The sequence below is a fragment of the Bombina bombina genome, chromosome 2 (genome assembly GCF_027579735.1).
Source record: "Bombina bombina isolate aBomBom1 chromosome 2, aBomBom1.pri, whole genome shotgun sequence".
NCBI classification, from domain to species: domain Eukaryota; kingdom Metazoa; phylum Chordata; class Amphibia; order Anura; family Bombinatoridae; genus Bombina; species Bombina bombina.
The window spans coordinates 6,453,206-6,480,166 of record NC_069500.1 but is presented as its reverse complement, the minus strand read 5'-3'; the positions used below and the strand labels follow the sequence as shown (position 1 = coordinate 6,480,166).

At 52.0% G+C, this 26,961-nt stretch overlaps 1 protein-coding gene across 1 annotated transcript in view; it reads left to right on the top strand.

The window, feature by feature from the left end:
- LOC128646832 (uncharacterized) overlaps positions 1-26,961 on the top strand; it is a 355,386-nt gene that overhangs the window by 23,366 nt on the left and 305,059 nt on the right. The window contains exons 2-6 of the mRNA XM_053699630.1: positions 3,518-3,639; positions 3,725-3,779; positions 9,580-9,728; positions 9,896-9,950; positions 19,317-22,000. Coding sequence (XP_053555605.1) covers positions 3,518-3,639; positions 3,725-3,779; positions 9,580-9,728; positions 9,896-9,950; positions 19,317-22,000 — 3,065 coding nt within the window. The remainder of the gene's footprint in view (positions 1-3,517; positions 3,640-3,724; positions 3,780-9,579; positions 9,729-9,895; positions 9,951-19,316; positions 22,001-26,961) is intronic.

Here is a 26,961-nt window from a genome sequence, read left to right as displayed (position 1 = left end):
ATTTAAATCAATAATGGTTCTATGCCAGTGCATATGCTTCAAAATATTCCAACTCCATAAATATAACCACAGCTCATTAGTAATCCCATAATATGCAAGGCAGGGTAGAAAGAGTGGTCCTATTTTGTCCTGAATACATAGATATGACCCAGTGCTTCCCCTTAAACGATAGTCCTAAAAGCTAGATGTTTTGACCATTATTCCCAATTCATGCGCGGTGGGGGTACCTCCTCATAAGTCTCGTAATGATGAGGCAGCTAAACTCAGGTTTACTTTTATGTATCGGTTGACCTTAGAATGTAAGCTACACCTCTCTTGCAGACACTGTATTGTATATAAGTTATATGCCTTCTGTACTACAGCAAGCTCAGTTTCCCCCACTACATAGCTTACTGGTTAAGCTAAGGGGCACAGATCCCATGTTTAAATCCCTAAATTATGCATAAGCATGCTTAACCATAGAAGTTATTGATATACCCTCCCTTACCCTTTAAAGTAAAATGAGGCACTGACTTCATATAGGTTCTTTCACCCGAGTTAAGGCACCTATATAAGCAAAGTATATAAATTAAAGAGATATCGCAATATACTATAGGTTGCTTGAACGTGACTACTTCTATATTTACTTTTGTGACTGTACTAAATATGCTCTTGATTCCTTCTTTTTGTCTATAGACAATCTGTTAGCTTTTTAAATATTTATTGCCGCCAAAATTCTGTACATGACTTATGGGTATGATGGAACATGTTCTCCATGTAATATGTTTGTAATAGCCTCAATAAATAAAAACATAAATAAAAGTGAACAATATAAAAAGACCCTGCGCTCAAAAGCTGAATATTGTGGGATAAAAGTTATTATGAATGATAAATACCAGGTCTATCAAGTAAATACTAAAACACTTTAAAACTCACATATGGTTACAATTTAATAACACAGTAAGGACACAAAAATACATAAAGAGAAAATAAAAATAAGTTTAGAAAAATAACCATCGGTGGCTAACGTTACAAAATAATGTGTGTATGTAGGCCAAAAATCAGTAGGCAATAAAAACTCTATTTAGAGCTGAATTCGATGGGCGATAAACTCCTAAAACAGAAGTCCCAATTAAAGTAAGTAAGGCAAAGTTTGGAGATATCACATCGAACGCTCGAGAATGTTCAGTACTCTTCAGTAAAATATTTACCTGCGATCGCTACGTTTTGCAGCTGTCAGCTCAGTAAATTAGCAGATTGATGAATGGGTAAGTAAGACAGTAGTGGTTCCCCCAAGCTGTATGGTACTTTGTAAGCCCAAAGTCAGTCGATTACCTTGCAAGCTCCGGGCGTGCCAGCGGTTGCAGCTAGAGGTTCCGGGCGTGCCAGCGGTGGCAGCTAGAGGTCCGGGCGTGCCAGCGGTGGCAGCTAGAGGTCCGGGCGTGCCAGCGGTGGCAGCTAGAGGTCCGGGCGTGCCAGCTGTTGCAGCTAGAGGTTCCGGGCGTGCCAGCGGTGGCAGCTAGAGGTCCGGGCGTGCCAGCGGTGGCAGCTAGAGGTCCGGGCGTGCCAGCGGTGGCAGCTAGAGGTCCGGGCGTGCCAGCGGTGGCAGCTAGAGGTCCGGGCGTGCCAGCGGTGGCAGCTAGAGGTCCGGGCGTGCCAGCGGTGGCAGCTAGAGGTCCGGGCGTGCCAGCGGTGGCAGCTAGAGGTCCGGGCGTGCCAGCGGTGGCAGCTAGAGGTTCTGGGCGTGCCAGCGGTGGCAGCTAGAGGTCCGGGCGTGCCCGCGGTGGCAGCTAGAGGTCCGGGTGTGCCCGCGGTGGCAGCTAGAGGTCCGGGCGTGCCCGCGGTGGCAGCTAGTGGCATTTTGGGCTGGTGAGTCTACACTTGCAAGACCCATTTGTGATAAAGGTTAGACTTCTGCTGGCAGTTTTGCTAGCCAGATCATGGGTTATTTGTATTGGGTTCATTAATAATTGGTATGGGATGAGGGGGGCATCATTGTAGATAATTCTGGAGGATTTGGTCTGCACAGTTAGGATTATTTTCTGTGGGTGAAGTTACATTTAGGTTTGGGAGGTAGGAGTAGCAGTTGGTAAACTTAATGCAATATATGCTGTGCATGACTCTTTTTATAACAACAATTCTGCAACATTGTTGTACAACTGCATAATAAAGGGACAATCCGGTCAAAGTTTAAAGGCACATAGATGAATTAATCTTTGCATAGAAACATATTTGCAATATACATGTATTGGCAAAAACGGTTCTAGTGTTAGGATTTTTATGTGCATGTGAAGCATAGCTAGATATTCTCAGTGCACCACCAGCAATTTAAATACTGCAGCTGCTCGGATAATCAGTGGGGCTTGTATCATGTCAGCAACTGAGATATTACCAGATGGTACAAGCACCTTAGGCTCTCTGAGCCAGTGCCGTGTATAAAATGCTGTTGCACGGTGCATACTTACATACACTTTTGAAACAGCTATAGCTTTTATTAGAAGCATTTTTGCTAATGCATGTATATTGCACAAATGCTTCTATTCAATACCGAAATGCATCCATGTGGGTTCCAATTTTGCCTGGAATGTCCCTTTTTATTAGGTGACAAAACAAGAGCATTTTTATTGTCCCAGCGGTTACTAACAATGCCTCTTACAAGAGGCACCACAGCAGCAGATTATACAAGGTTGGGGTGAAGCAATTGCCATGGTGTGGGGCATTTAGAGGAAATAAATAATATTCTTGTGCAAGGTCCTTCATCCCAGAGGAAATAAATAATATTCTTGTGCAAGGTCCTTCATCCCAGAGGAAATAAATAATATTGTTGTGCAAGGTCCTTCATCCCAGAGGAAATAAATAATATTCTTGTGCAAGGTCCTTCATCCCAGAGGAAGGAGACCATGTTCTCTTCACTGTAGGAAAGATTTTGTTCATCATGAAGGTGAAACCCAGCAAGAAATTACCTGTAGAGAGGAACAGGGACTCGCTCTGTCTAGCTGACTTTAGGGACGTTATTTGGAACTGAGGGTACCCAAGGACCTCAAAGCCATTTAGAGGCGACTAGTCACTGAGGTGTCACCAGATGCCTATAAAGATAAATTATGACCAGAGGCAATTATACTTAAATACTCCCTCTCTTTACCATAAATGATGCATTGATGATCAAGCCGTCACAGGAAGTCACACCACACTGGTCTCTTTTCTAGCATTCACACAAGGTGTTGCCACAAATTAACTTTTATTACAGTGCCACACATAAATTCTGAGCACTTGTGGAAGCAAAGTAATGGAACGTTGGCTCATGGGAGCATCACCCTTCCCATCTGTAACTTAAGTTTTATTTCTGTATTGTTAATAATTGTGTGTATCTTGCTCATTAACTCACCTCTATGGGACATGACTTTACAAAAGCAAATAATCTAATAATGAGGTGTGTGTAGGGAGAGTTTCATGTCAGACCCTCCCATCATGTCTCATTGTTAGCTTCTACTTACATGGGTGAGTAGATGATACATATTTTCATCTTACCCATCTGCAGTTATGTGGAGATCTCTGACATGGGCGAGGAGGACTATGATGGTTCCCAGCAGATGAAGGAAAAACACAACGACCAGGATCCTGTCTTGATGAAGAAACTGGTTCAAGCACAGAAACCCTCAGGTGGGTCTTCCCTTGTGGGTATCTGTCAATGTTCTTAGTTTTCCTGATCTGCCACTAATGCAGGTTTTGTCTTTGTGCCCAGCAGAGCTTATAATCTCTCTAGAGACCAGCGAAGGGAGATCTGAAGTCACATCAGACAGGTATAATGTGTAATAGCTAATATCTACAGGGCCGCCACTAGAAATTTTGGGGCCCCTGACTTAACCATTGACCAGGCCCCCCCCCCCCCCTTTGACATATGCAATTTTTGACCAAGTGACTAAAATGTATATGCACGTTATTCTTAAGTGTCTATTTAAACTTGGAAATGTTGAAAAGGTACTAACATACAGACACACAGACACACTCATACACTGAAACACACACACACACACACACATAAGGATTCACATATAGAGACTTTAGCAGACACACAAAGAAACACACAAACACACACAGACACCCAAACAGACACTCAGCACTTGTTTACATTGAGCTGACAAGTAATGAGGTAAACTACAGTTTTGTAAAAAAAGGAGATTTAGAAAACAAAATATGGAGTTCTGATTATCTTTTTGTAAAGGAAAATGCCAACTAAATGATGCCAACAGCATGTAGTGGCTGAAAGGAAGGGCCCTGAACTGCCTAAACAATAATTTAAAGGTTAAATGGTAGATTGGCAACTTCCGGAAAGGTCTCATTAGTCTCAAAGTCTGTAGAAAGATGTGAATAATCAGTAGTAAGGTCAAAATGTCCTAAAAAGGAACAGACAATGGACACACACACATACAAACTCAAACTTGCACATACACCCAAGGAAACACCGACAGAGACAGCCTCAGAAAACACACAAAGACATACACACACAGAGAGACAACCACATACAACACAGAAATACATACATACACACACCCTCACTGAGACATCCACAGAAAACACACACCATCACAAAGACATCCACAGAAAACAGACATACACACCCACCCTCACAGAGGCATCCAGAGAAAATACACAAAGACAAACATACAAACACCCACACAGAGACACCCATAGAAAAAGCTCAAAGGCATACACCCACCCTCACAGAGACCCACAGAAAAAAAAAATACATACACACTCATAGAGACACAAACCCAAGCACAAAGACATAAACACAGACACCCACAGAAACATTCACAGGAGGAAGCATTTATGCACCTTGCATCCCCTAAATCAACAATGTCTGACATGCATGATAAAAAATTGCAGAAATTAAGAGATCACATTTTAAAGAATCATATTTGTAAATGTGCAAACAAAAATAATTCTGTGAATTCAAAATTGTACATTAATGATCTGGGTAGATGGCTAGATGAAGAAAAAAACTTTTAAAAGGTTGACATATGTTTGTTTGATTTTTTCCCCAACCAAGAGCACCACTTCAAATATAGTGTACAAATGTTCCCATTTGTCAGCTGTACTTATGGATTTTAAAAATGCTGTACTCTATATGGTCTTGGTGGAACCATAAGCTGTGGTACTCATACCATTAGATCTGGTTAAATGCAGGATTTAGGCTTGCTGGTATGTATTTCAAAATTAAGTCAGATGTAGTGTAAACTGAACAGTTTTAAGTTAACCTGTATCATTTCAAACACTCAGCAATCTTAGTCTGAGAGTATAACATTTTATGTAGATGTAAAAACTTAGATAAAATGCCTCCTTGCATCTTGAAAGTCCTTGCATAAAGGGGCAGTAAACCGGAATGTCACTTGTCGTACTTGTTAGTGGTTACATTACAGGGCCTGCCTGTGCCCGGGGAGAGGCAGAGGGCCTGCCTGTGCCCGGGGAGAGGCAGAGGGCCGGCCCGCGCCCGGGGAGACGGAGTGCGCGTCATGAGTCTATAAAATTATTTTAATGTAGGAGACCAGGCAGACTAAGTAATACGACCTATACCAAATAACAAACGTATAGAGGGGCTAAAATGTTTTTTTTTTTTAAACTGTGATTCAATGTAGACACAGCTTTGACAGTAAAGTTACATTATGTGACACAATGTCACTTGTCACATTTATTAGCGATTACATCAGATAACAGACAGATGAGATACATTGTGTGACACACTGTCACTTGTCGCACTTATTAGCGGTTACATCAGATAACAGACAGATGAGACACATTATGTGACACATTGTCACTTGTCACAACTATTAGCGGTTACATCAGATAACAGACAGATGAGACACATTATGTGACACATTGTCACTTGTCACAACTATTAGCGGTTACATTAGATAACAGATGTGACATACTGTCACTTGTTGCACTTAACGGTTACATTAGATAACACAGTGATTTTTAACCTTTTTTTTTGCCATGGCACACTTTCTTACATTAAAAAATCCTGTGGCACACCACCATCCCAAAATTTTAAAAAAATCACACATTGTAGCCTAATACAGTGTGTATATATATATATATATATATATATATACACATACTGTATGTATTGTGCTGTTATGCCATGCCTCCTACAAACTACCCCCGCACTGGGAGTAAAAAACAAGCAAAGTTTAAAAAATGTCACACTGTTGTCAGTCTGCCGTGGCACACTTGAAGATCTCTCACGGCACACTAGTGTGCCACGGCGAACTGGTTGAAAAACACTGAGATAACAGACAGATGAGACACATTATGTGACACACTGTCACTTGTCGCACTTGTTAGTGGTTACATTAGATAACAGATGTGACACACTGTCACTTGTCGCACTTGTTAGTGGTTACATTAGATAACAGATGTGACACACTGTCACTTGTCGCACTTGTTAGTGGTTACATTAGATAACAGATGTGACACACTGTCACTTGTCGCACTTGTTAGTGGTTACATTAGATAACAGACAGATGAGACACATTATGCGACACACTGTCACTTGTCACAATTATTAGCAGTTAGATCTGATAACAGACAGATGATATGCATTATGTGACACACTGTCACTTGTCACACTTATTAGCGGTTACATCAGGTAACATACAGATGAGATACATTATGTGACACACTGTCACTTGTCACACTTATTAGTGGTTACATGTGTGGCTTTGGTGAGGCAGTTTGGGTGTGATGGTGTGTGTGGCAGTTTGGTTGTGACGGGGTGTGTGTGGCTTTGGTGAGGCAGTTTGGTTGTGACGGTGTGTGTGTGGCTTTGGTGAGGCAGTTTGGTTGTGACGGTGTGTGTGTGGCTTTGGTGAGGCAGTTTGGTTGTGACGGTGTGTGTGTGGCTTTGGTGAGGCAGTTTGGGTGTGACGGTGTGTGTGGCTTTGGTGAGGCAGTTTGGGTGTGACGGTGTGTGTGGCTTTGGTGAGGCAGTTTGGGTGTGACGGTGTGTGTGGCTTTGGTGAGGCAGTTTGGGTGTGGCGGGGTGTGTGGCTTTGGTGAGGCAGTTTGGGTGTGACGGGGTGTGGCTTTGGTGAGGCAGCTTGGGTGTGACGGTGTGTGTGGCTTTGGTGAGGCAGCTTGGGTGTGACGGTGTGTGTGGCTTTGGTGAGGCAGTTTGGGTGTGACGGGGTGTGTGTGTGGCTTTGGTGAGGCAATTTGGGAGTGACGGTGTGTGTGTGGGCTTTGGTGAGGCAGTTTGGGTGTGACGGTGTGTGTGGCTTTGGTGAGGCAGTTTGGTTGTGACAGTGTGTGTGTGGCTTTGGTGAGGCAGTTTGGGTGTGACGGTGTGTGTGTGTGGCTTTGGTGAGGCAGTTTGGTTGTGACAGTCTTTGTGGCTTTGGTGAGGCAGTTTGGGTGTGACGGTGTGTGGCTTTGGTGAGGCAGCTTGGGTTTGACGGTGTGTGTGGCTTTGGTGAGGCAGCTTGGGTGTGACGGTGTGTGTGGCTTTGGTGAGGCAGCTTGGGTGTGACGGGGGGGGCTTTGGTGAGGCAGTTTGGGTGTGACGGGGTGTGTGTGTGGCTTTGGTGAGGCAATTTGGGTGTGACGGTGTGTGTGTGGCTTTGGTGAGGCTGTTTGGGTGTGACGGTGTGTGTGTGGGCTTTGGTGAGGCAGTTTGGGTGTGACGGTGTGTGTGGCTTTGGTGAGGCAGTTTGGGTGTGTGGCTTTGGTGAGGCAGTTTGGGTGTGACGGTGTGTGTGTGTGTGGCTTTGGTGAGGCAGTTTGGGTGTGACGGTGTGTGTGTGTGTGTGTGGCTTTGGTGAGGCAGTTTGGGTGTGACGGTGTGTGTGGCTTTGGTGAGGCAGCTTGGGTGTGACGGTGTGTGTGGCTTTGGTGAGGCAGCTTGGGTGTGACGGTGTGTGGCTTTGGTGAGGCAGCTTGGGTGTGACGGTGTGTGTGGGCTTTGGTGAGGCAGTTTGGGTGTGACGGTGTGTGTGTGGCGCTTTGGTGAGGCAGTTTGGTTGTGACGGTGTGTGTGTGTGGCTTTGGTGAGGCAGCTTGGTTGTGACGGGGTGTGTTTGTGAGGCAGTTTGGTTGTGACGTGTGTGTGGCTTTGGTGAGGCAGTTTGGGTGTGACGGTGTGTGTGGCTTTGGTGAGGCAGTTTGGGTGTGACGGTGTGTGTGGCTTTGGTGAGGCAGTTTGGGTGTGACGGTGTGTGTGTGTGGCTTTGGTGAGGCAGTTTGGGTGTGACGGTGTGTGTGTGTGGCTTTGGTGAGGCAGTTTGGGTGTGACGGTGTGTGTGGCTTTGGTGAGGCAGTTTGGGTGTGACGGTGTGTGTGGCTTTGGTGAGGCAGTTTGGGTGTGACGGGGTGTGTGTGGCTTTGGTGAGGCAGTTTGGGTGTGACGGGGTGTGTGTGGCTTTGGTGAGGCAGCTTGGATGTGACGGTGTGTGGCTTTGGTGAGGCAGTTTGGGTGTGACGGTGTGTGGCTTTGGTGAGGCAGTTTGGGTGTGACAGTGTGTGTTTGTGTGTGGCTTTGGTGAGGCAGTTTGGGTGTGACGGTGTGTGTGGCTTTGGTGAGGCAGTTTGGGTGTGACGGGGTGTGTGTGTGGCTTTGGTGAGGCAGTTTGGGTGTGACGGTGTGTGTGTGTGGCTTTGGTGAGGCAGTTTGGGTGTGACGGGGTGTGGCTTTGGTGAGGCAGTTTGGGTGTGACGGTGTGTGGCTTTGGTGAGGCAGTTTGGGTGTGACGGTGTGTGGCTTTGGTGAGGCAGTTTGGGTGTGACGGTGTGTGGCTTTGGTGAGGCAGTTTGGGTGTGACGGTGTGTGGCTTTGGTGAGGCAGTTTGGGTGTGACGGTGTGTGGCTTTGGTGAGGCAGTTTGGGTGTGACGGTGTGTGGCTTTGGTGAGGCAGTTTGGGTGTGACGGTGTGTGTGTGTGGCTTTGGTGAGGCAGTTTGGGTGTGACGGTGTGTGTGTGTGGCTTTGGTGAGGCAGTTTGGGTGTGACGGTGTGTGTGTGTGGCTTTGGTGAGGCAGTTTGGGTGTGACGGTGTGTGTGTGTGGCTTTGGTGAGGCAGTTTGGGTGTGACGGTGTGTGTGTGTGGCTTTGGTGAGGCAGTTTGGGTGTGACGGTGTGTGTGTGTGGCTTTGGTGAGGCAGTTTGTGTGTGACGGTGTGTGTGTGGCTTTGGTGAGGCAGCTTGGGTGTGACGGTGTGTGTGTGTGTGGCTTTGGTGAGGCAGTTTGGGTGTGACGGTGTGTGTGTGTGGCTTTGGTGAGGCAGTTTGGGTGTGACGGTGTGTGTGTGTGTGTGGCTTTGGTGAGGCAGTTTGGGTGTGACGGTGTGTGTGGTTTTGGTGAGGCAGTTTGGGTGTGACGGTGTGTGTGTGGTTTTGGTGAGGCAGTTTGGGTGTGACGGTGTGTGTCACTTTGGTGAAGGGGTTTGTGTGAGACGATGTAAGGACAGGTGTGACAACTTTTAGTGACACTATGAGGTAAAGGTGATGTGTAAAAAGATTCACTGAAGCTGCTTGTTCAGATGTGTGCTAGGAACTGCTGGGTGACACATTACGCCAAGTATGACAATGTAAACCTCATTCTTGTAGCTTTGTGGAAGTATCAGACACGTATGAGGAGGACACTGAATGCTCTCCGAGCATTATGAGACTGCAGGGACATGACTGTCAGAGAACCATTTGTGCAGAGAGACCGTATCACCACAAAGACGCCCATCCTGAGTGCCACAGACAGACGTGTAAGACTTAGGTCATTTATACCTTATGAGTTAACTATGACCAACTGGGTCCCATGCTCACACCTGTTTTATCTGAGGTCTCCGTGACCGCCTGTGCTAATATATAATGTGGTCTCGCTGTATTGGGTTCTTATGTTCTGTAAGTCATAATAAAATGTTTCCATCAGCAGCAAACGGCCTGGCTCCTGAAACTGCAAAGGGATCTGAAGCGGCCTCAGATAGGTAAAGTCCCGTAGTGGGTTCATGTGGTAATTCACTCGCACTTTGTGTACCTTTTTAAATACTTTAGTTTAACAACAAAGGGGGCAGCGGTTACCTTGGCTCCCCCTTGTAGCACTCACCAGTGAAGATTGTCCCTTTTAAATGGAACAGGACAAGAAAACCAAAGTCTCAAATCTTGTTTTCCTCCATGAAAGCCTCGTTCCCAGATCTCTTGTAGCTTGTTCTATGTTTTGCTGATAGGATGGATAGAACCCGGGTTCGTTTTCCCTCCTGTGCTCTTGTCTCTGCAGGTGACACCATTGATGTCCTGGTGTTCTTGTACAGTGCTCCTCTGGCAATAATCTGACTGTAAAGTAGAACCAACGAGCCTTCCCTACCTATACATAATGCTGAAAAACTAAGCTGTGATGATCTGGCAATGAAACTTGTATGTAGGAGCATGGGCTTGAGGCTTTGGGTTTCCTGCCAGATTCATTTTGTAAGCGAAATGGCCATTGTGTGTCTGTAGTAAGCAAGAGGGGTGGTCACTGTGTGTGTGTGTGTCTGCAGCGGGAGTGATGGTCACTGTGTGTGTGTGTCTGTAGCGAGAGTGATGGTCACTGTGTGTGTGTGTCTGTAGCTAGAGTGATTGTCACTGTCTGTGTGTCTGCAGCGGGATTGATGGTCACTGTGTGTGTCTGCAGTGGGAGTGATGGTCACCGTGTGTGTGTAGCGAGAGTGATGGTCACTGTGTCTGTAGTTGGAGGGACGGACACTGTGTGTCTACAGAGAGATGTAGGGATGGACACTGTGTGTGTGTCTGCAGAGGGAGGGATGGGACACTGTGTGTGTGTCTGCAGAAGGAGGGACGGGACACTGTGTGTGTGTGTCTGCAGAGGGAGGGACGGGACACTGTGTGTGTGTGTCTGCAGAGGGAGGGACGGGACACTGTGTGTGTGTGTGTCTGCAGAGGGAGGGACGGGACACTGTGTGTGTGTGTGTCTGCAGAGGGAGGGACGGGACACTGTGTGTGTGTGTGTCTGCAGAGGGAGGGACGGGACACTGTGTGTGTGTGTGTCTGCAGAGGGAGGGACGGGACACTGTGTGTGTGTGTGTCTGCAGAGGGAGGGACGGGACACTGTGTGTGTGTGTGTCTGCAGAGGGAGGGACGGGACACTGTGTGTGTGTGTGTCTGCAGAGGGAGGGACGGGACACTGTGTGTGTGTGTGTCTGCAGAGGGAGGGACGGGACACTGTGTGTGTGTGTGTCTGCAGAGGGAGGGACGGGACACTGTGTGTGTGTGTGTCTGCAGAGGGAGGGACGGGACACTGTGTGTGTGTGTGTCTGCAGAGGGAGGGACGGGACACTGTGTGTGTGTGTGTCTGCAGAGGGAGGGACGGGACACTGTGTGTGTGTGTGTCTGCAGAGGGAGGGACGGGACACTGTGTGTGTGTGTGTCTGCAGAGGGAGGGACGGGACACTGTGTGTGTGTGTGTCTGCAGAGGGAGGGACGGGACACTGTGTGTGTGTGTGTCTGCAGAGGGAGGGACGGGACACTGTGTGTGTGTGTGTCTGCAGAGGGAGGGACGGGACACTGTGTGTGTGTGTGTCTGCAGAGGGAGGGACGGGACACTGTGTGTGTGTGTGTCTGCAGAGGGAGGGACGGGACACTGTGTGTGTGTGTGTCTGCAGAGGGAGGGACGGGACCCTGTGTGTGTGTGTGTCTGCAGAGGGAGGGACGGGACACTGTGTGTGTGTGTGTCTGCAGAGGGAGGGACGGGACACTGTGTGTGTGTGTGTCTGCAGAGGGAGGGACGGGACACTGTGTGTCTGCAGAGGGAGGGACGGGACACTGTGTGTCTGCAGAGGGAGGGACGGGACACTGTGTGTCTGCAGAGGGAGGGACGGGACACTGTGTGTGTGTGTGTCTGCAGAGGGAGGGAGGGACGGACACTGTGTGTGTGTCTGCAGAGGGAGGGAGGGACGGACACTGTGTGTGTGTCTGCAGAGGGAGGGAGGGATGGACACTGTGTGTGTATATCTGCAGAGGGAGGGACGACACTGTGTGTGTGTATCTGCAGAGGGAGGGACACTGTGTGTGTGTGTCTGCAGAGGGAGGGACGGACACTGTTTGTGGTTGTATCTGCAGAGGGAGGGAGGGACACTGTGTGTGTGTGTGTGTCTGCAGAGGGAGGGAGGGAGGGACACTGTGTGTGTCTGCAGAGGGAGGGACGGACACTGTGTGTGTATATCTGCAGAGGGAGGGACGACACTGTGTGTGTGTATCTGCAGAGGGAGGGAGGGAGGGACACTGTGTGTGTGTGTCTGCAGAGGGAGGGACGGACACTGTTTGTGGTTGTATCTGCAGAGGGAGGGAGGGACACTGTGTGTGTGTGTGTGTGTGTGTCTGCAGAGGGAGGGAGGGACACTGTGTGTGTGTCTGCAGAGGGAGGGAGGGACACTGTGTGTGTGTCTGCAGAGGGAGGGACGGACACTGTGTGTGTGTGTATCTGCAGAGGGAGTGAGGGACGAACACTGTGTGTGTGTTTCTGCAGAGGAAGGGAGGGACGGACGGACACTGTGTGTGTGTGTCTGCAGAGGGAGGGACGGACGGACACTGTGTGTGTGTGTGTCTGCAGAGGGAGGGACGGACGGACACTGTGTGTGTGTGTGTCTGCAGAGGGAGGGACGGACGGACACTGTGTGTGTGTGTCTGCAGAGGGAGGGACGGACGGACACTGTGTGTGTGTGTCTGCAGAGGGAGGGACGGACGGACACTGTGTGTGTGTGTCTGCAGAGGGAGGGACGGACGGACACTGTGTGTGTGTCTGCAGAGGGAGGGAGGGACGGACGGACACTGTGTGTGTGTGTCTGCAGAGGGAGGGAGGGACGGACGGACACTGTGTGTGTGTCTGCAGAGGGAGGGAGGGAGGGACGGACACTGTGTGTGTGTGTCTGCAGAGGGAGGGAGGGACGAACGGACACTGTGTGTGTGTGTGTCTGCAGAGGGAGGGAGGGACGAACGGACACTGTGTGTGTGTGTGTCTGCAGAGGGAGGGAGGGACGGACGGACACTGTGTGTGTGTCTGCAGAGGGAGGGAGGGAGGGACGGACACTGTGTGTGTGTGTCTGCAGAGGGAGGGAGGGAGGGACGGACACTGTGTGTGTGTCTGCAGAAGGAGGGACGGACACTGTGTGTGTGTCTGCAGAGGGAGGGAGGGACGGACACTGTGTGTGTGTCTGCAGAAGGAGGGACGGACACTGTGTGTGTGTCTGCAGAAGGAGGGACGGACACTGTGTGTGTGTGTCTGCAGAAGGAGGGACGGACACTGTGTGTGTGTCTGCAGAAGGAGGGACGGACACTGTGTGTGTGTGTCTGCAGAGGGAGGAAGGGACGGACACTGTGTGTGTGTGTCTGCAGAGGGAGGGAGGTACAGACACTATGTATGTGTGTGTGTGTCTGCAGAGGGAGGGAGGGATGGACACTGTGTGTGTGTGTGTATATCTGCAGAGGGAGGGAGGGACGGACACTGTGTGTGTGTCTGCAGAAGGAGGGACGGACACTGTGTGTGTGTCTGCAGAAGGAGGGACGGACACTGTGTGTGTGTCTGCAGAAGGAGGGACGGACACTGTGTGTGTGTCTGCAGAAGGAGGGACGGACACTGTGTGTGTGTCTGCAGAAGGAGGGACGGGACACTGTGTGTGTGTGTGTCTGCAGAGGGAGGGACGGGACACTGTGTGTGTCTGCAGAGGGAGGGACGGACACTGTGTGTGTGTCTGCAGAAGGAGGGACGGACACTGTGTGTGTGTCTGCAGAAGGAGGGACGGACACTGTGTGTGTGTCTGCAGAAGGAGGGACGGACACTGTGTGTGTCTGCAGAAGGAGGGACGGACCACTGTGTGTGTCTGCAGAAGGAGGGACGGACACTGTGTGTGTCTGCAGAAGGAGGGACGGACACTGTGTGTGTCTGCAGAAGGAGGGACGGGACACTGTGTGTGTCTGCAGAAGGAGGGGACGGACACTGTGTGTGTCTGCAGAAGGAGGGACGGACACTGTGTGTGTCTGCAGAAGGAGGGACGGACACTGTGTGTGTCTGCAGAAAGAGGGACGGACACTGTGTGTGTCTGCAGAAGGAGGGACGGACACTGTGTGTGTCTGCAGAAGGAGGGACGGACACTGTGTGTGTCTGCAGAAGGGAGGGACGGACACTGTGTGTGTCTGCAGAAGGAGGGACGGACACTGTGTGTGTCTGCAGAAGGAGGGACGGACACTGTGTGTGTCTGCAGAAGGAGGGACGGACACTGTGTGTGTGTCTGCAGAAGGAGGGACGGACACTGTGTGTGTGTCTGCAGAAGGAGGGACGGACACTGTGTGTGTGTCTGCAGAAGGAGGGACGGACACTGTGTGTGTGTCTGCAGAAGGAGGGACGGACACTGTGTGTGTGTCTGCAGAAGGAGGGACGGACACTGTGTGTGTGTCTGCAGAAGGAGGGACGGACACTGTGTGTGTGTCTGCAGAAGGAGGGACGGACACTGTGTGTGTGTCTGCAGAGGGAGGAAGGGACGGACACTGTGTGTGTGTCTGCAGAGCGAGGAAGGGACGGACACTGTGTGTGTGTGTCTGCAGAGGGAGGAAGGGACGGACACTGTGTGTGTGTGTCTGCAGAGGGAGGGAGGGAGGGACGGACACTGTGTGTGTGTGTCTGCAGAGGGAGGGAGGTACAGACACTATGTATGTGTGTGTGTGTCTGCAGAGGGAGGGAGGGACGGACACTGTGTGTGTGTCTGCAGAAGGAGGGACGGACACTGTGTGTGTGTCTGCAGAAGGAGGGACGGACACTGTGTGTGTGTCTGCAGAAGGAGGGACGGACACTGTGTGTGTGTCTGCAGAGGGAGGGACGGACACTGTGTGTGTCTGCAGAAGGAGGGACGGACACTGTGTGTGTCTGCAGAAGGAGGGACGGACACTGTGTGTGTCTGCAGAAGGAGGGACGGACACTGTGTGCGTGTGTCTGCAGAGGGAGGGACGGACACTGTGTGTGTGTCTGCAGAAGGAGGGACGGACACTGTGTGCGTGTGTCTGCAGAGGGAGGGACGGACACTGTGTGTGTGTCTGCAGAAGGAGGGACGGACACTGTGTGTGTGTCTGCAGAAGGAGGGACGGACACTGTGTGTGTGTCTGCAGAGGGAGGGACGGACACTGTGTGTGTCTGCAGAAGGAGGGACGGACACTGTGTGTGTCTGCAGAAGGAGGGACGGACACTGTGTGCGTGTGTCTGCAGAGGGAGGGACGGACACTGTGTGTGTCTGCAGAAGGAGGGACGGACACTGTGTGTGTCTGCAGAAGGAGGGACGGACACTGTGTGCGTGTGTCTGCAGAGGGAGGGACGGACACTGTGTGTGCGTGTGTCTGCAGAGGGAGGGACGGACACTGTGTGTGTGTGTGTCTGCAGAGGGAGGGACGGACACTGTGTGTATCTGCAGAGGGAGTGAGGGAGGGAGGGACACTGTGTGTGTGTGTCTGCAGAGGGAGGGACGGACACTGTTTGTGGTTGTATCTGCTGAGGGAGGGAGGGACGGACACTGTGTGTGTGTGTGTCTGCAGAGGGAGGGACGGACACTGTGTGTGTGTGTGTGTATCTGCAGAGGGAGTGAGGGACGAACACTGTGTGTGTGTTTCTGCAGAGGGAGGGACGGACACTGTGTGTGTGTGTCTGCAGAGGGAGGGACGGACACTGTGTGTGTGTGTCTGCAGAGGGAGGGACGGACGGACACTGTGTGTGTGTGTCTGCAGAGGGAGGGACGGACACTCTGTGTGTGTGTCTGCAGAGGGAGGGACGGACACTGTGTGTGTGTGTCTGCAGAGGGAGGGACGGACGGACACTGTGTGTGTGTCTGCAGAGGGAGGGAGAGACGGACGGACACTGTGTGTGTGTGTCTGCGGAGGGAGAGACGGACGGACACTGTGTGTATCTGCAGAGGGAGTGAGGGAGGGAGGGACACTGTGTGTGTGTGTCTGCAGAGGGAGGGACGGACACTGTTTGTGGTTGTATCTGCTGAGGGAGGGAGGGACGGACACTGTGTGTGTGTGTGTCTGCAGAGGGAGGGACGGACACTGTGTGTGTGTGTGTGTATCTGCAGAGGGAGTGAGGGACGAACACTGTGTGTGTGTTTCTGCAGAGGGAGGGACGGACACTGTGTGTGTGTGTCTGCAGAGGGAGGGACGGACACTGTGTGTGTGTGTCTGCAGAGGGAGGGACGGACACTGTGTGTGTGTGTCTGCAGAGGGAGGGACGGACGGACACTGTGTGTGTGTGTCTGCAGAGGGAGGGACGGACACTCTGTGTGTGTGTCTGCAGAGGGAGGGACGGACACTGTGTGTGTGTGTCTGCAGAGGGAGGGACGGACGGACACTGTGTGTGTGTCTGCAGAGGGAGGGAGAGACGGACGGACACTGTGTGTGTGTGTCTGCGGAGGGAGAGACGGACGGACACTGTGTGTGTGTGTGTCTGCAGAGGGAGGGAGGGACGGACGGACACTGTGTGTGTGTGTGTCTGTCTGCAGAGGGAGGGAGGGACGGACGGACACTGTGTGTGTGTGTCTGCGGAGGGAGGGACGGACGGACACTGTGTGTGTGTGTGTATCTACAGAGGGAGATTTTTTTTCGTAACTGAGGGGAATATTACATTTGTCAGTAAAATGTTTTTTGTGTTCTTTCACTCTTTGCGGTCAGTGAGGTAGGTGTGAGGCAGTGAAGCACATTTTAGACCATGAAACTCCTGCCCTTTTCTTAGAGAGAGAATCCAAGTTATTCCCAAAATCTTGTAAATAATAGAAATGATTACAAAGCACAATTGTCTGTACAAGGCAAAATTCTAACACAGAATGAATATATCAAAGTGGAATTAAAAATACAAAATATTTTATTCATACATAAAGAAATCCCAAAAAGTAGGAGCTGCTATAAATAATGCATGATTTAAAAAAATAAATGAAAAGGTAAAAAGCATCGATATAGCGGTCAGTACTAATTACAGCAATACATCCACAAAGTTTCCTAATGTGTAAATAAAAGGAAACTGGTGTTGTGTCAAGAAGGTTTCTTCCAATCGATGTCTCTTTCATATATCTTTATAAGATCCACATGACACCCTTATCCCCACTACACATCATTTTATATAGATGCAAATCCTCGTACGTTATTTATAGTAAGCCCACGGAACTCCGGGTATAGTGCTCTCTTCCATACAAGTGGTCCTTCTGACCTTTGCACACAAGTTAGCCACTCAGCCCCCTGTGACTTTCACTGTAGAGCGTTATAGCTCGACTACTCCCACGCGATCTTGCTACACACAGAGGTGTGTGGAGTTCAGTGTCTTCTAAGGGATTGTCTTTGGTGACAACGCATTTCAGCTCCAATTGAGCCTTAGAGGTACAGAAACACCAACAACTAGATAACATCGTGAACGAAGGATCTTTACGGCAGCTTAAAAGCTCAATATTTTTTATATGCGAACAAACCAGATAATTACCTAGCTAACAAAATACGAGACAAAATCAAATCCATTTCCAATCCCCTAATTCAAATAACAACTGGCACAGTGACGTCTGACCCTCAAAGAGATAGCTGATGGTTTTGCACAGTGACGTCGGACCCTAAAGAGACAGCTGATGGTTTTGCACAGTGACGTCGGACCCTAAAGAGATAGCTGATGGTTTTGCACAGTGACTTCGGACCCTAAAGAGATAGCTGATGGTTTGGCACACTGACGTCGGACCCTAAAGAGATAGCTGATGGTTTGGCACACTGACGTCGGACCCTAAAGAGATAGCTGATGGTTTGGCACACTGACGTCGGACCCTAAAGAGATAGCTGATGGTTTGGCACACTGACGTCGGAACCTAAAGAGATAGCTGATGGTTTGGCACACTGACGTCGGACCCTAAAGAGATAGCTGATGGTTTGGCACACTGACGTCGGACCCTAAAGAGATAGCTGATGGTTTGGCACACTGACGTCGGACCCTAAAGAGATAGCTGATGGTTTGGCACACTGACGTCGGAACCTAAAGAGATAGCTGATGGTTTGGCACACTGACGTCGGACCCTAAAGAGAGAGATGATGGTTTGGCACACTGACGTCGGACCCTAAAGAGATAGCTGATGGTTTGGCACACTGACGTCTGACCCTAAAGAGATAGCTGATGGTTTGGCACAGGACTATAGCTCATTGTATGACGGACACAAAGTAGAAATAACCGCTATTACTCAAGCTTTATCACAGAAATTCTTAGACAGCCCAAGGTCACACAAACTGATCTAGATACCATTTTAAAGGCAGCAATAACAAATTCAGAAGTAAAATTGGCTATTAAGGAACTAAAGCCAGGGAAGGCTCCAGGTCCGGAACAAGAACTGTTATATGGACTTTAATACAGGGAGGAAGCATTGACTGATCTACTCGTTAGATCTGCTTTTGTTATGTCGTCTCTTATTTCCTCATTCAGATAACCTATAGACGAGGGTAAAAGAAAAGACTTGGCACACCCTCTTAATTGTTAGAATAATTGTGACTGTGATGCCTTTTCTATGTTAAAAGCTTTGAGAAAAATTAAAGGGACAGTAAACACCAAAAATGTTATTGATTAAAAAGATAGATAATCCCTTTATTTACCATTCCCCAGTTTTCCATACCCAACACGGTTATGTTAATATACTTTTTACCTCTGTAATTACCTTGTATCTAAGCTTCTACTGACTGCCTCTTTATCTCAGATCTTTTGACAGATTTGCATTTCAGGCAATTAGTACTGACTCTTAAATAACTTTACATACGTGAGCACAGTGTTATTTATATGAAACCCATGAACTAACGCCCTCTAGCTGTGAAAAACTGTCAAATGCATTCAGATAAGAGGCGGCCTTCAACGGCTTGGAAAGCGCCTACCTAGTTTTGGCTTTTAAGAGAACAAAGCAAATTTGATGATTAAAGTAAATTAGAAAGTTGTTTAAAATGACATGCCCTATCTGAATCATCAAAGTTTAATTTGGACTTTATTATCCCTTTTTAATAAAGAATATTTAAACATGAGACATATTAGGATTGACCACTATATCGATGCTTTTTACCTTTTCATTTTTTATTTTTTTTAAATCATGTATTTATAGCAGCTGCTATTTTCTGTGATTTATTTATGTATGAATAAAACATTTTTGTATTTTAAATTCCACTTTGATATATTTGTTCTGTGTTTTGTTTTGCTTTGTACAGAGTCTGCCCATCCACATTGTGCATCAGTGCTAGCGAATGCTTTTATAGCAATCAGTTAAGGGAAACTGTATGATAAGACTAAATGTTCCTCTCATGACTCAACATCTTGTCTGTAGCTTAATGGAGATCTTTGACCTGGGAAAGGTGGAAGAGGAACAATCCCAGCGGTCCATGACAATTCAGCAGCCAAGTGAGCACCAGAAAACCACTTGGGTGGAGGGATGTTATCAACCACAAACCAAACCCATGGGCGATGAGGAATATACACAAGCGCAAGTAAAAGCTTGTTGGGAGGAACATGAGCAATGCCTAGAAACCACATCTGAGGGATGGTATCAAACCAAACCCCAGGGTGACGAGGAACATACACAAGCGCAAGTAAAAGCTTGTTGGGAGGAACATGAGCAATGCCTAGAAACCACATCTGAGGGATGGTATCAAACCAAACACCAGGGTGACGAGGAACATACACAAGCGCAAGTAAAAGCTTGTTGGGCGGAACATGGGCAATGCCTAAAAACCACATCTGAGGGAAAATCAGTGTTCACATGTAAAGGGGTAGAGGAGTATTATGATGCTACATCACAGGTGGCTGAGGGACACAATTCACCCATGCAAGAGGTCTCTAAAATTCAGCCCTATGAGATCATACATGAGAGAGGGCAAGAGATGTGCCACTCTGAATATAAACCAGAAACAATGTATCATGAGGCCAAAGAGTTTCCTAGAAATCCCAGGCAAGAGGTGACTCAGGTGGTTATACATCACATACAACAAGAGAGGGCCCAAGATTCCACTCTTAAAGGGGTAGGGCATGAAAAACCAGATAATAGCACAAATTTATTACATAAAGTAAAGCACACCTGTGTGGTTCTGGGTCATAAAACCGTACATACACCAGAATTGTTTGAGGCCATGCATGAGCATGTACAGCACCAGGAGATCACGCATAAGGAGCTCCAGGAGGCCCTGCACATGCAGGTATGGCTCCAGGAGGCCATGCACAAGGAGATACAGCTCCAAGATGCTACACGCAAGCAGGTAGAGCTCCAGGTGGTCAATTATGAGCAGAAAACATGCCAGGGTACCACATATCAGAGTTTAAACCTCCAGGAGGATGCATATGAGGAGAAAAAGTTCCAAGAGGGCAACTGTAAGCACAATAAAATCCAGGACACCTATGAGCAGGTACAGCTCTGTGAGCGCACCCATGAGCAGGTACAGCTCTGTGAGCGCACCCATGAGCAGGTACAGCTCTGTGAGCGCACCCATGAGCAGGTACAGCTCTGTGAGCGCACCCATGAGCAGGTACAGCTCTGTGAGCGCACCCATGAGCAGGTACAGCTCTGTGAGCGCACCCATGAGCAGGTACAGCTCTGTGAGCGCACCCATGAGCAGGTACAGCTCTGTGAGGGTACCCATGAGCAGGTACAGCTCTGTGAGGGTACCCATGAGCAGGTACAGCTCTGTGAGGGCACCCATGAGCAGGTACAGCTCTGTGAGGGCACCCATGAGCAGGTACAGCTCTGTAAGGGCACCCATGAGCAGGTACAGCTTTGTGAGGGCACCCATGAGCAGGTACAGCTTTGTGAGGGCACCCATGAGCAGGTACAGCTTTGTGAGGGCACCCATGAGCAGGTACAGCTCTGTGAGGGCACCCATGAGCAGGTACAGCTCTGTGAGGGCACCCATGAGCAGGTACAGCTCTGTGAGGGCACCCATGAGCAGGTACAGCTCTGTGAGGGCACCCATGAGCAGGTACAGCTCTGTGAGGGCACCCATGAGCAGGTACAGCTCTGTGAGGGCACCCATGAGCATGATTTCATATCAGAGCAAGTAATGTTCCAGGAGGGGACACATGAGCAGAAAATGCATCAAGACGACACATGTGAGATGGAACAGGAGAGCAGCCAATATACTTCATGGGACTTAGAACAGGGATTTGAGTTATATGGTCCAAAAACTGTACACAAGCAAGAAAAACTCCAGCAGGCCACACACGAAGATGTAGAGCACCTGGAGGCCACATTCAAAGAGGTAGAGCTCCTGGAGGCCACATTCAAAGAGGTAGAGCTCCTGGAGGCCACATTCAAAGAGGTAGAGCTCCTGGAGGCCACACACAAAGAGGTAGAGCTCCTGGAGGCCACACACAAAGAGGTAGAGCTCCTGGAGGCCACACGCAAAGAGGTAGAGCTCCTGGAGGCCACACGCAAAGAGGTAGAGCTCCTGGAGGCCACACGCAAAGAGGTAGAGCTCCTGGAGGCCACACGCAAAGAGGTAGAGCTCCTGGAGGCCACACGCAAAGAGGTAGAGCTCCTGGAGGCCACACGCAAAGAGGTAGAGCTCCTGGAGGCCACACGCAAAGAGGTAGAGCTCCTGGAGGCCACACGCAAAGAGGTAGAGCTCCTGGAGGCCACACGCAAAGAGGTAGAGCTCCTGGAGGCCACACGCAAAGAGGTAGAGCTCCTGGAGGCCACACGCAAAGAGGTAGAGCTCCTGGAGGCCACACGCAAAGAGGTAGAGCTCCTGGAGGCCACACGCAAAGAGGTAGAGCTCCTGGAGGCCACACGCAAAGAGGTAGAGCTCCAGCAGGCCACACGCAATGAGGTAGAGCTCCTGGAGGCCACACGCGAAGAGGTAGAGCTCCAGCAGGCCACACACAAAGAGGTAGAGCTCCAGCAGGCCACACGCGAAGAGGTAGAGCTCCAGCAGAATACACATGAGTGGGAAAAGTCCCAGACGGCCACGTGTGAGAGGCAGCTGGAGATGCATCAAGACTCCATGTATGAGAAGATAAAAGGTAAGAAGGTTTTCGTCAATAAATTAATTATACTTTATATCCTTTATAGCCTCTCCCCTCCCAGCTTCTCCTCTCCCAGCCTCAAATGTACACGGCTGCCCTCCCAGCCTCACGTGTACACAGCTGCCCTTCCAGCCTCAAATGTACACGGCTGCCCTTCCAGCCTCTCCCCTCCCAGCCTCACGTGTACACAGCTGCCCTCCCAGCCTACCGTGTACACAGCTGCCCTTCCAGCCTCTCCTCTCCCAGCCTCACATGTACACGGCTGCCCTTCCAGCCTCAAATGTACATGGATGCCCTCCCAGCCTCACGTGTACACGGCTGCCCTTCCAGCCTCAAATGTACATGGATGCCCTCCCAGCCTCACATGTACACAGCTGCCCGCCCAGCCTCACGTGTACACAGCTGCCCTCCCAGCCTCACGTGTACACAGCTGCCCTCCCAGCCTCTCCTCTCCCAGCCTCATGTGTACACAGCTGTCCTTCCAGCCTCTCCTCTCCCAGCCTCACGTGTACACGGCTGCCCTCCCAGCCTCTCCCCTCCCAGCCTCACGTTTACACGGCTGCCCTCCCAGCCTCACGTGTACGCGGCTGCCCTCCCAGCCTCACGTGTACGCAGCTGCCCTCCCAGCCTCACGTGTACACAGCTGCCCTCCCAGCCTCACGTGTAAACGGCTGCCCTCCCAGCCTCTCCCCTCCCAGCCTCACGTGTACACGGCTGCCCTCCCAGCCTCACGTGTACACGGCTGCCCTCCCAGCCTCTCCCCTCCCAGCCTCACGTGTACACGGCTGCCCTCCCAGCCTCTCCCCTCCCAGCCTCACGTGTACACGGCTGCCCTCCCAGCCTCTCCCCTCCCTGCCTCACGTGTACACGGTTGCCCTCCCAGCCTCTCCCCTCCCAGCCTCACGTGTACACGGCTGCCCTCCCAGCCTCTCCCCTCCCAGCCTCTCGTGTACACGGCTGCCCTCCCAGCCTCACGTGTACACGGCTGCCCTCCCAGCCTCAAATGTACACGGCTGCCCTCCCAGCCTCAAATGTACACGGCTGCCCTCCCAGCCTCACGTGTACACAGCTGCTCTTCCAGCCTCTCCTCTCCCAGCCTCACGTGTACACAGCTGCCCTCCCAGCCTCACGTGTACACAGCTGCCCTCCCAGCCTCACGTGTACACAGCTGCCCTCCCAGCCTCACGTGTACACAGCTGCCCTCCCAGCCTCACGTGTACACAGCTGCCCTCCCAGCCTCACATGTACACAGCTGCCCTTCCAGCCTCACGTGTACATGGCTGCCCTCCCAGCCTCACGTGTACACAGCTGCCTTCCCAGCCTCTCCCTTCCCAGCCTCTCATGTGCACGGCTGCCCTCCCAGCCTCTCATGTGCACGGCTGCCCTCCCAGCCTCACGTGTACACAGCTGCCCTCCCAGCCTCAAATGTACACGGCTGCCCTCCCAGCCTCAAATGTACACAGCTGCCCTTCCAGCCTCTCCTCTTCCAGCCTCACGTGTACACAGCTGCCCTCCCAGCCTCTCCCTTCCCAGCCTCTCCCCTCCGAGCCTCTTGTGTACACGGCTGCCCTCCCAGCCTCTCCCCTCCCAGCCTCACGTGTACACGGCTGCCCTCCCAGCCTCTCCCCTCCCTGCCTCACGTGTACACGGTTGCCCTCCCAGCCTCTCCCCTCCCAGCCTCACGTGTACACGGCTGCCCTCCCAGCCTCTCCCCTCCCAGCCTCTCGTGTACACGGCTGCCCTCCCAGCCTCACGTGTACACGGCTGCCCTCCCAGCCTCAAATGTACACGGCTGCCCTCCCAGCCTCAAATGTACACGGCTGCCCTCCCAGCCTCACGTGTACACAGCTGCTCTTCCAGCCTCTCCTCTCCCAGCCTCACGTGTACACAGCTGCCCTCCCAGCCTCACGTGTACACAGCTGCCCTCCCAGCCTCACGTGTACACAGCTGCCCTCCCAGCCTCACGTGTACACAGCTGCCCTTCCAGCCTCTCGTGTACACAGCTGCCCTTCCAGCCTCTCCCTTCCCAGCCTCTCCCCTCCGAGCCTCTTGTGTACACGGCTGCCCTCCCAGCCTCTCTTGTACACAGCTGCCCTTCCAGCCTCTCGTGTACACAGCTGCCCTTCCAGCCTCTCCCCTCCGAGCCTCTTGTGTACACGGCTGCCCTCCCAGCCTCTCGTGTACACGGCTGCCCTCCCAGCCTCAAATGTACACGGCTGCCCTCCCAGCCTCACGTGTACACAGCTGCCCTTCCAGCCTCTCCTCTTCCAGCCTCACGTGTACACAGCTGCCCTCCCAGCCTCTCCCTTCCCAGCCTCTCCCCTCCGAGCCTCTCGTGTACACGGCTGCCCTCCCAGCCTCTCGTGTACACGGCTGCCCTCCCAGCCTCACGTGTACACGGCTGCCCTCCCAGCCTCACATGTACACGGCTGCCCTCCCAGCCTCTCCCCTCCCATCTTCTCCCCTCCCAGCCTCACGTGTACACGGCTACCCTCCCAGCCTCTCCCCTCCCAGCCTCACGTGTACACGGCTGCCCTCCCAGCCTCTCCCCTCCCAGCCTCACGTGTACACGGCTGCCCTCCCAGCCTCTCCCCTCCCTGCCTCACGTGTACACGGTTGCCCTCCCAGCCTCTCCCCTCCCAGCCTCACGTGTACACGGCTGCCCTCCCAGCCTCTCCCCTCCCAGCCTCTCGTGTACACGGCTGCCCTCCCAGCCTCACGTGTACACGGCTGCCCTCCCAGCCTCAAATGTACACGGCTGCCCTCCCAGCCTCACGTGTACACGGCTGCCCTCCCAGCCTCACGTGTACACAGCTGCTCTTCCAGCCTCTCCTCTCCCAGCCTCACGTGTACACAGCTGCCCTCCCAGCCTCACGTGTACACAGCTGCCCTCCCAGCCTCACGTGTACACAGCTGCCCTCCCAGCCTCACGTGTACACAGCTGCCCTCCCAGCCTCACGTGTACACAGCTGCCCTCCCAGCCTCACGTGTACACGGCTGCCCTCCCAGCCTCACGTGTACACAGCTGCCCTCCCAGCCTCACGTGTACACAGCTGCCCTCCCAGCCTCACGTGTACACAGCTGCCCTTCCAGCCTCACGTGTACATGGCTGCCCTCCCAGCCTCACGTGTACACAGCTGCCTTCCCAGCCTCTCCCTTCCCAGCCTCTCATGTGCACGGCTGCCCTCCCAGCCTCTCATGTGCACGGCTGCCCTCCCAGCCTCACGTGTACACAGCTGCCCTCCCAGCCTCAAATGTACACGGCTGCCCTCCCAGCCTCAAATGTACACAGCTGCCCTTCCAGCCTCTCCTCTTCCAGCCTCACGTGTACACAGCTGCCCTCCCAGCCTCTCCCTTCCCAGCCTCTCCCCTCCGAGCCTCTTGTGTACACGGCTGCCCTCCCAGCCTCTTGTGTACACGGCTGCCCTCCCAGCCTCTTGTGTACACAGCTGCCCTCCCAGCCTCTTGTGTACACAGCTGCCCTTCCAGCCTCTCGTGTACACAGCTGCCCTTCCAGCCTCTCCCTTCCCAGCCTCTCCCCTCCGAGCCTCTTGTGTACACGGCTGCCCTCCCAGCCTCTCGTGTACACGGCTGCCCTCCCAGCCTCAAATGTACACGGCTGCCCTCCCAGCCTCACGTGTACACAGCTGCCCTTCCAGCCTCTCCTCTTCCAGCCTCACGTGTACACAGCTGCCCTCCCAGCCTCTCCCTTCCCAGCCTCTCCCCTCCGAGCCTCTTGTGTACACGGCTGCCCTCCCAGCCTCTCCCTTCCCAGCCTCTCATGTGCACGGCTGCCCTCCCAGCCTCTCATGTGCACGGCTGCCCTCCCAGCCTCACGTGTACACAGCTGCCCTCCCAGCCTCAAATGTACACGGCTGCCCTCCCAGCCTCAAATGTACACAGCTGCCCTTCCAGCCTCTCCTCTTCCAGCCTCACGTGTACACAGCTGCCCTCCCAGCCTCTCCCTTCCCAGCCTCTCCCCTCCGAGCCTCTTGTGTACACGGCTGCCCTCCCAGCCTCTTGTGTACACGGCTGCCCTCCCAGCCTCTTGTGTACACAGCTGCCCTTCCAGCCTCTCGTGTACACAGCTGCCCTTCCAGCCTCTCCCTTCCCAGCCTCTCCCCTCCGAGCCTCTTGTGTACACGGCTGCCCTTCCAGCCTCTCGTGTACACGGCTGCCCTTCCAGCCTCTTGTGTACACAGCTGCCCTTCCAGCCTCTCCCTTCCCAGCCTCTCCCCTCCGAGCCTCTTGTGTACACGGCTGCCCTCCCAGCCTCTCGTGTACACGGCTGCCCTCCCAGCCTCAAATGTACACGGCTGCCCTCCCAGCCTCACGTGTACACAGCTGCCCTTCCAGCCTCTCCTCTTCCAGCCTCACGTGTACACAGCTGCCCTCCCAGCCTCTCCCTTCCCAGCCTCTCCCCTCCGAGCCTCTTGTGTACACGGCTGCCCTCCCAGCCTCTCGTGTACACGGCTGCCCTCCCAGCCTCACGTGTACACGGCTGCCCTCCCAGCCTCACGTGTACACGGCTGCCCTCCCAGCCTCTCCCCTCCCATCTTCTCCTCTCCCAGCCTCTCGTGTACACAGCTGCCCTTGCAGCCTCTCGTGTACACAGCTGCCCTTGCAGCCTCTCGTGTACACAGCTGCCCTTGCAGCCTCTCGTGTACACAGCTGCCCTTGCAGCCTCTCCTCTCCCAGCCTCACGTGTACACAGCTGCCCTTGCAGCCTCTCCTCTCCCAGCCTCACGTGTACACAGCTGCCCTTGCAGCCTCTCGTGTACACAGCTGCCCTCCCAGCTGCTCGTGTACACAGCTGCCCTCCCAGCCGCTCGTGTACACAGCTGCTGTGAGAATGGATCTGGATTCGTAGACCACAGCTGCAGAATTGTTTTGGAATAGTGGTGCTTGTTTCACTTCCTTAAGGAGCGCACCTATTGCTCAGGTGCACACAGGTTAAG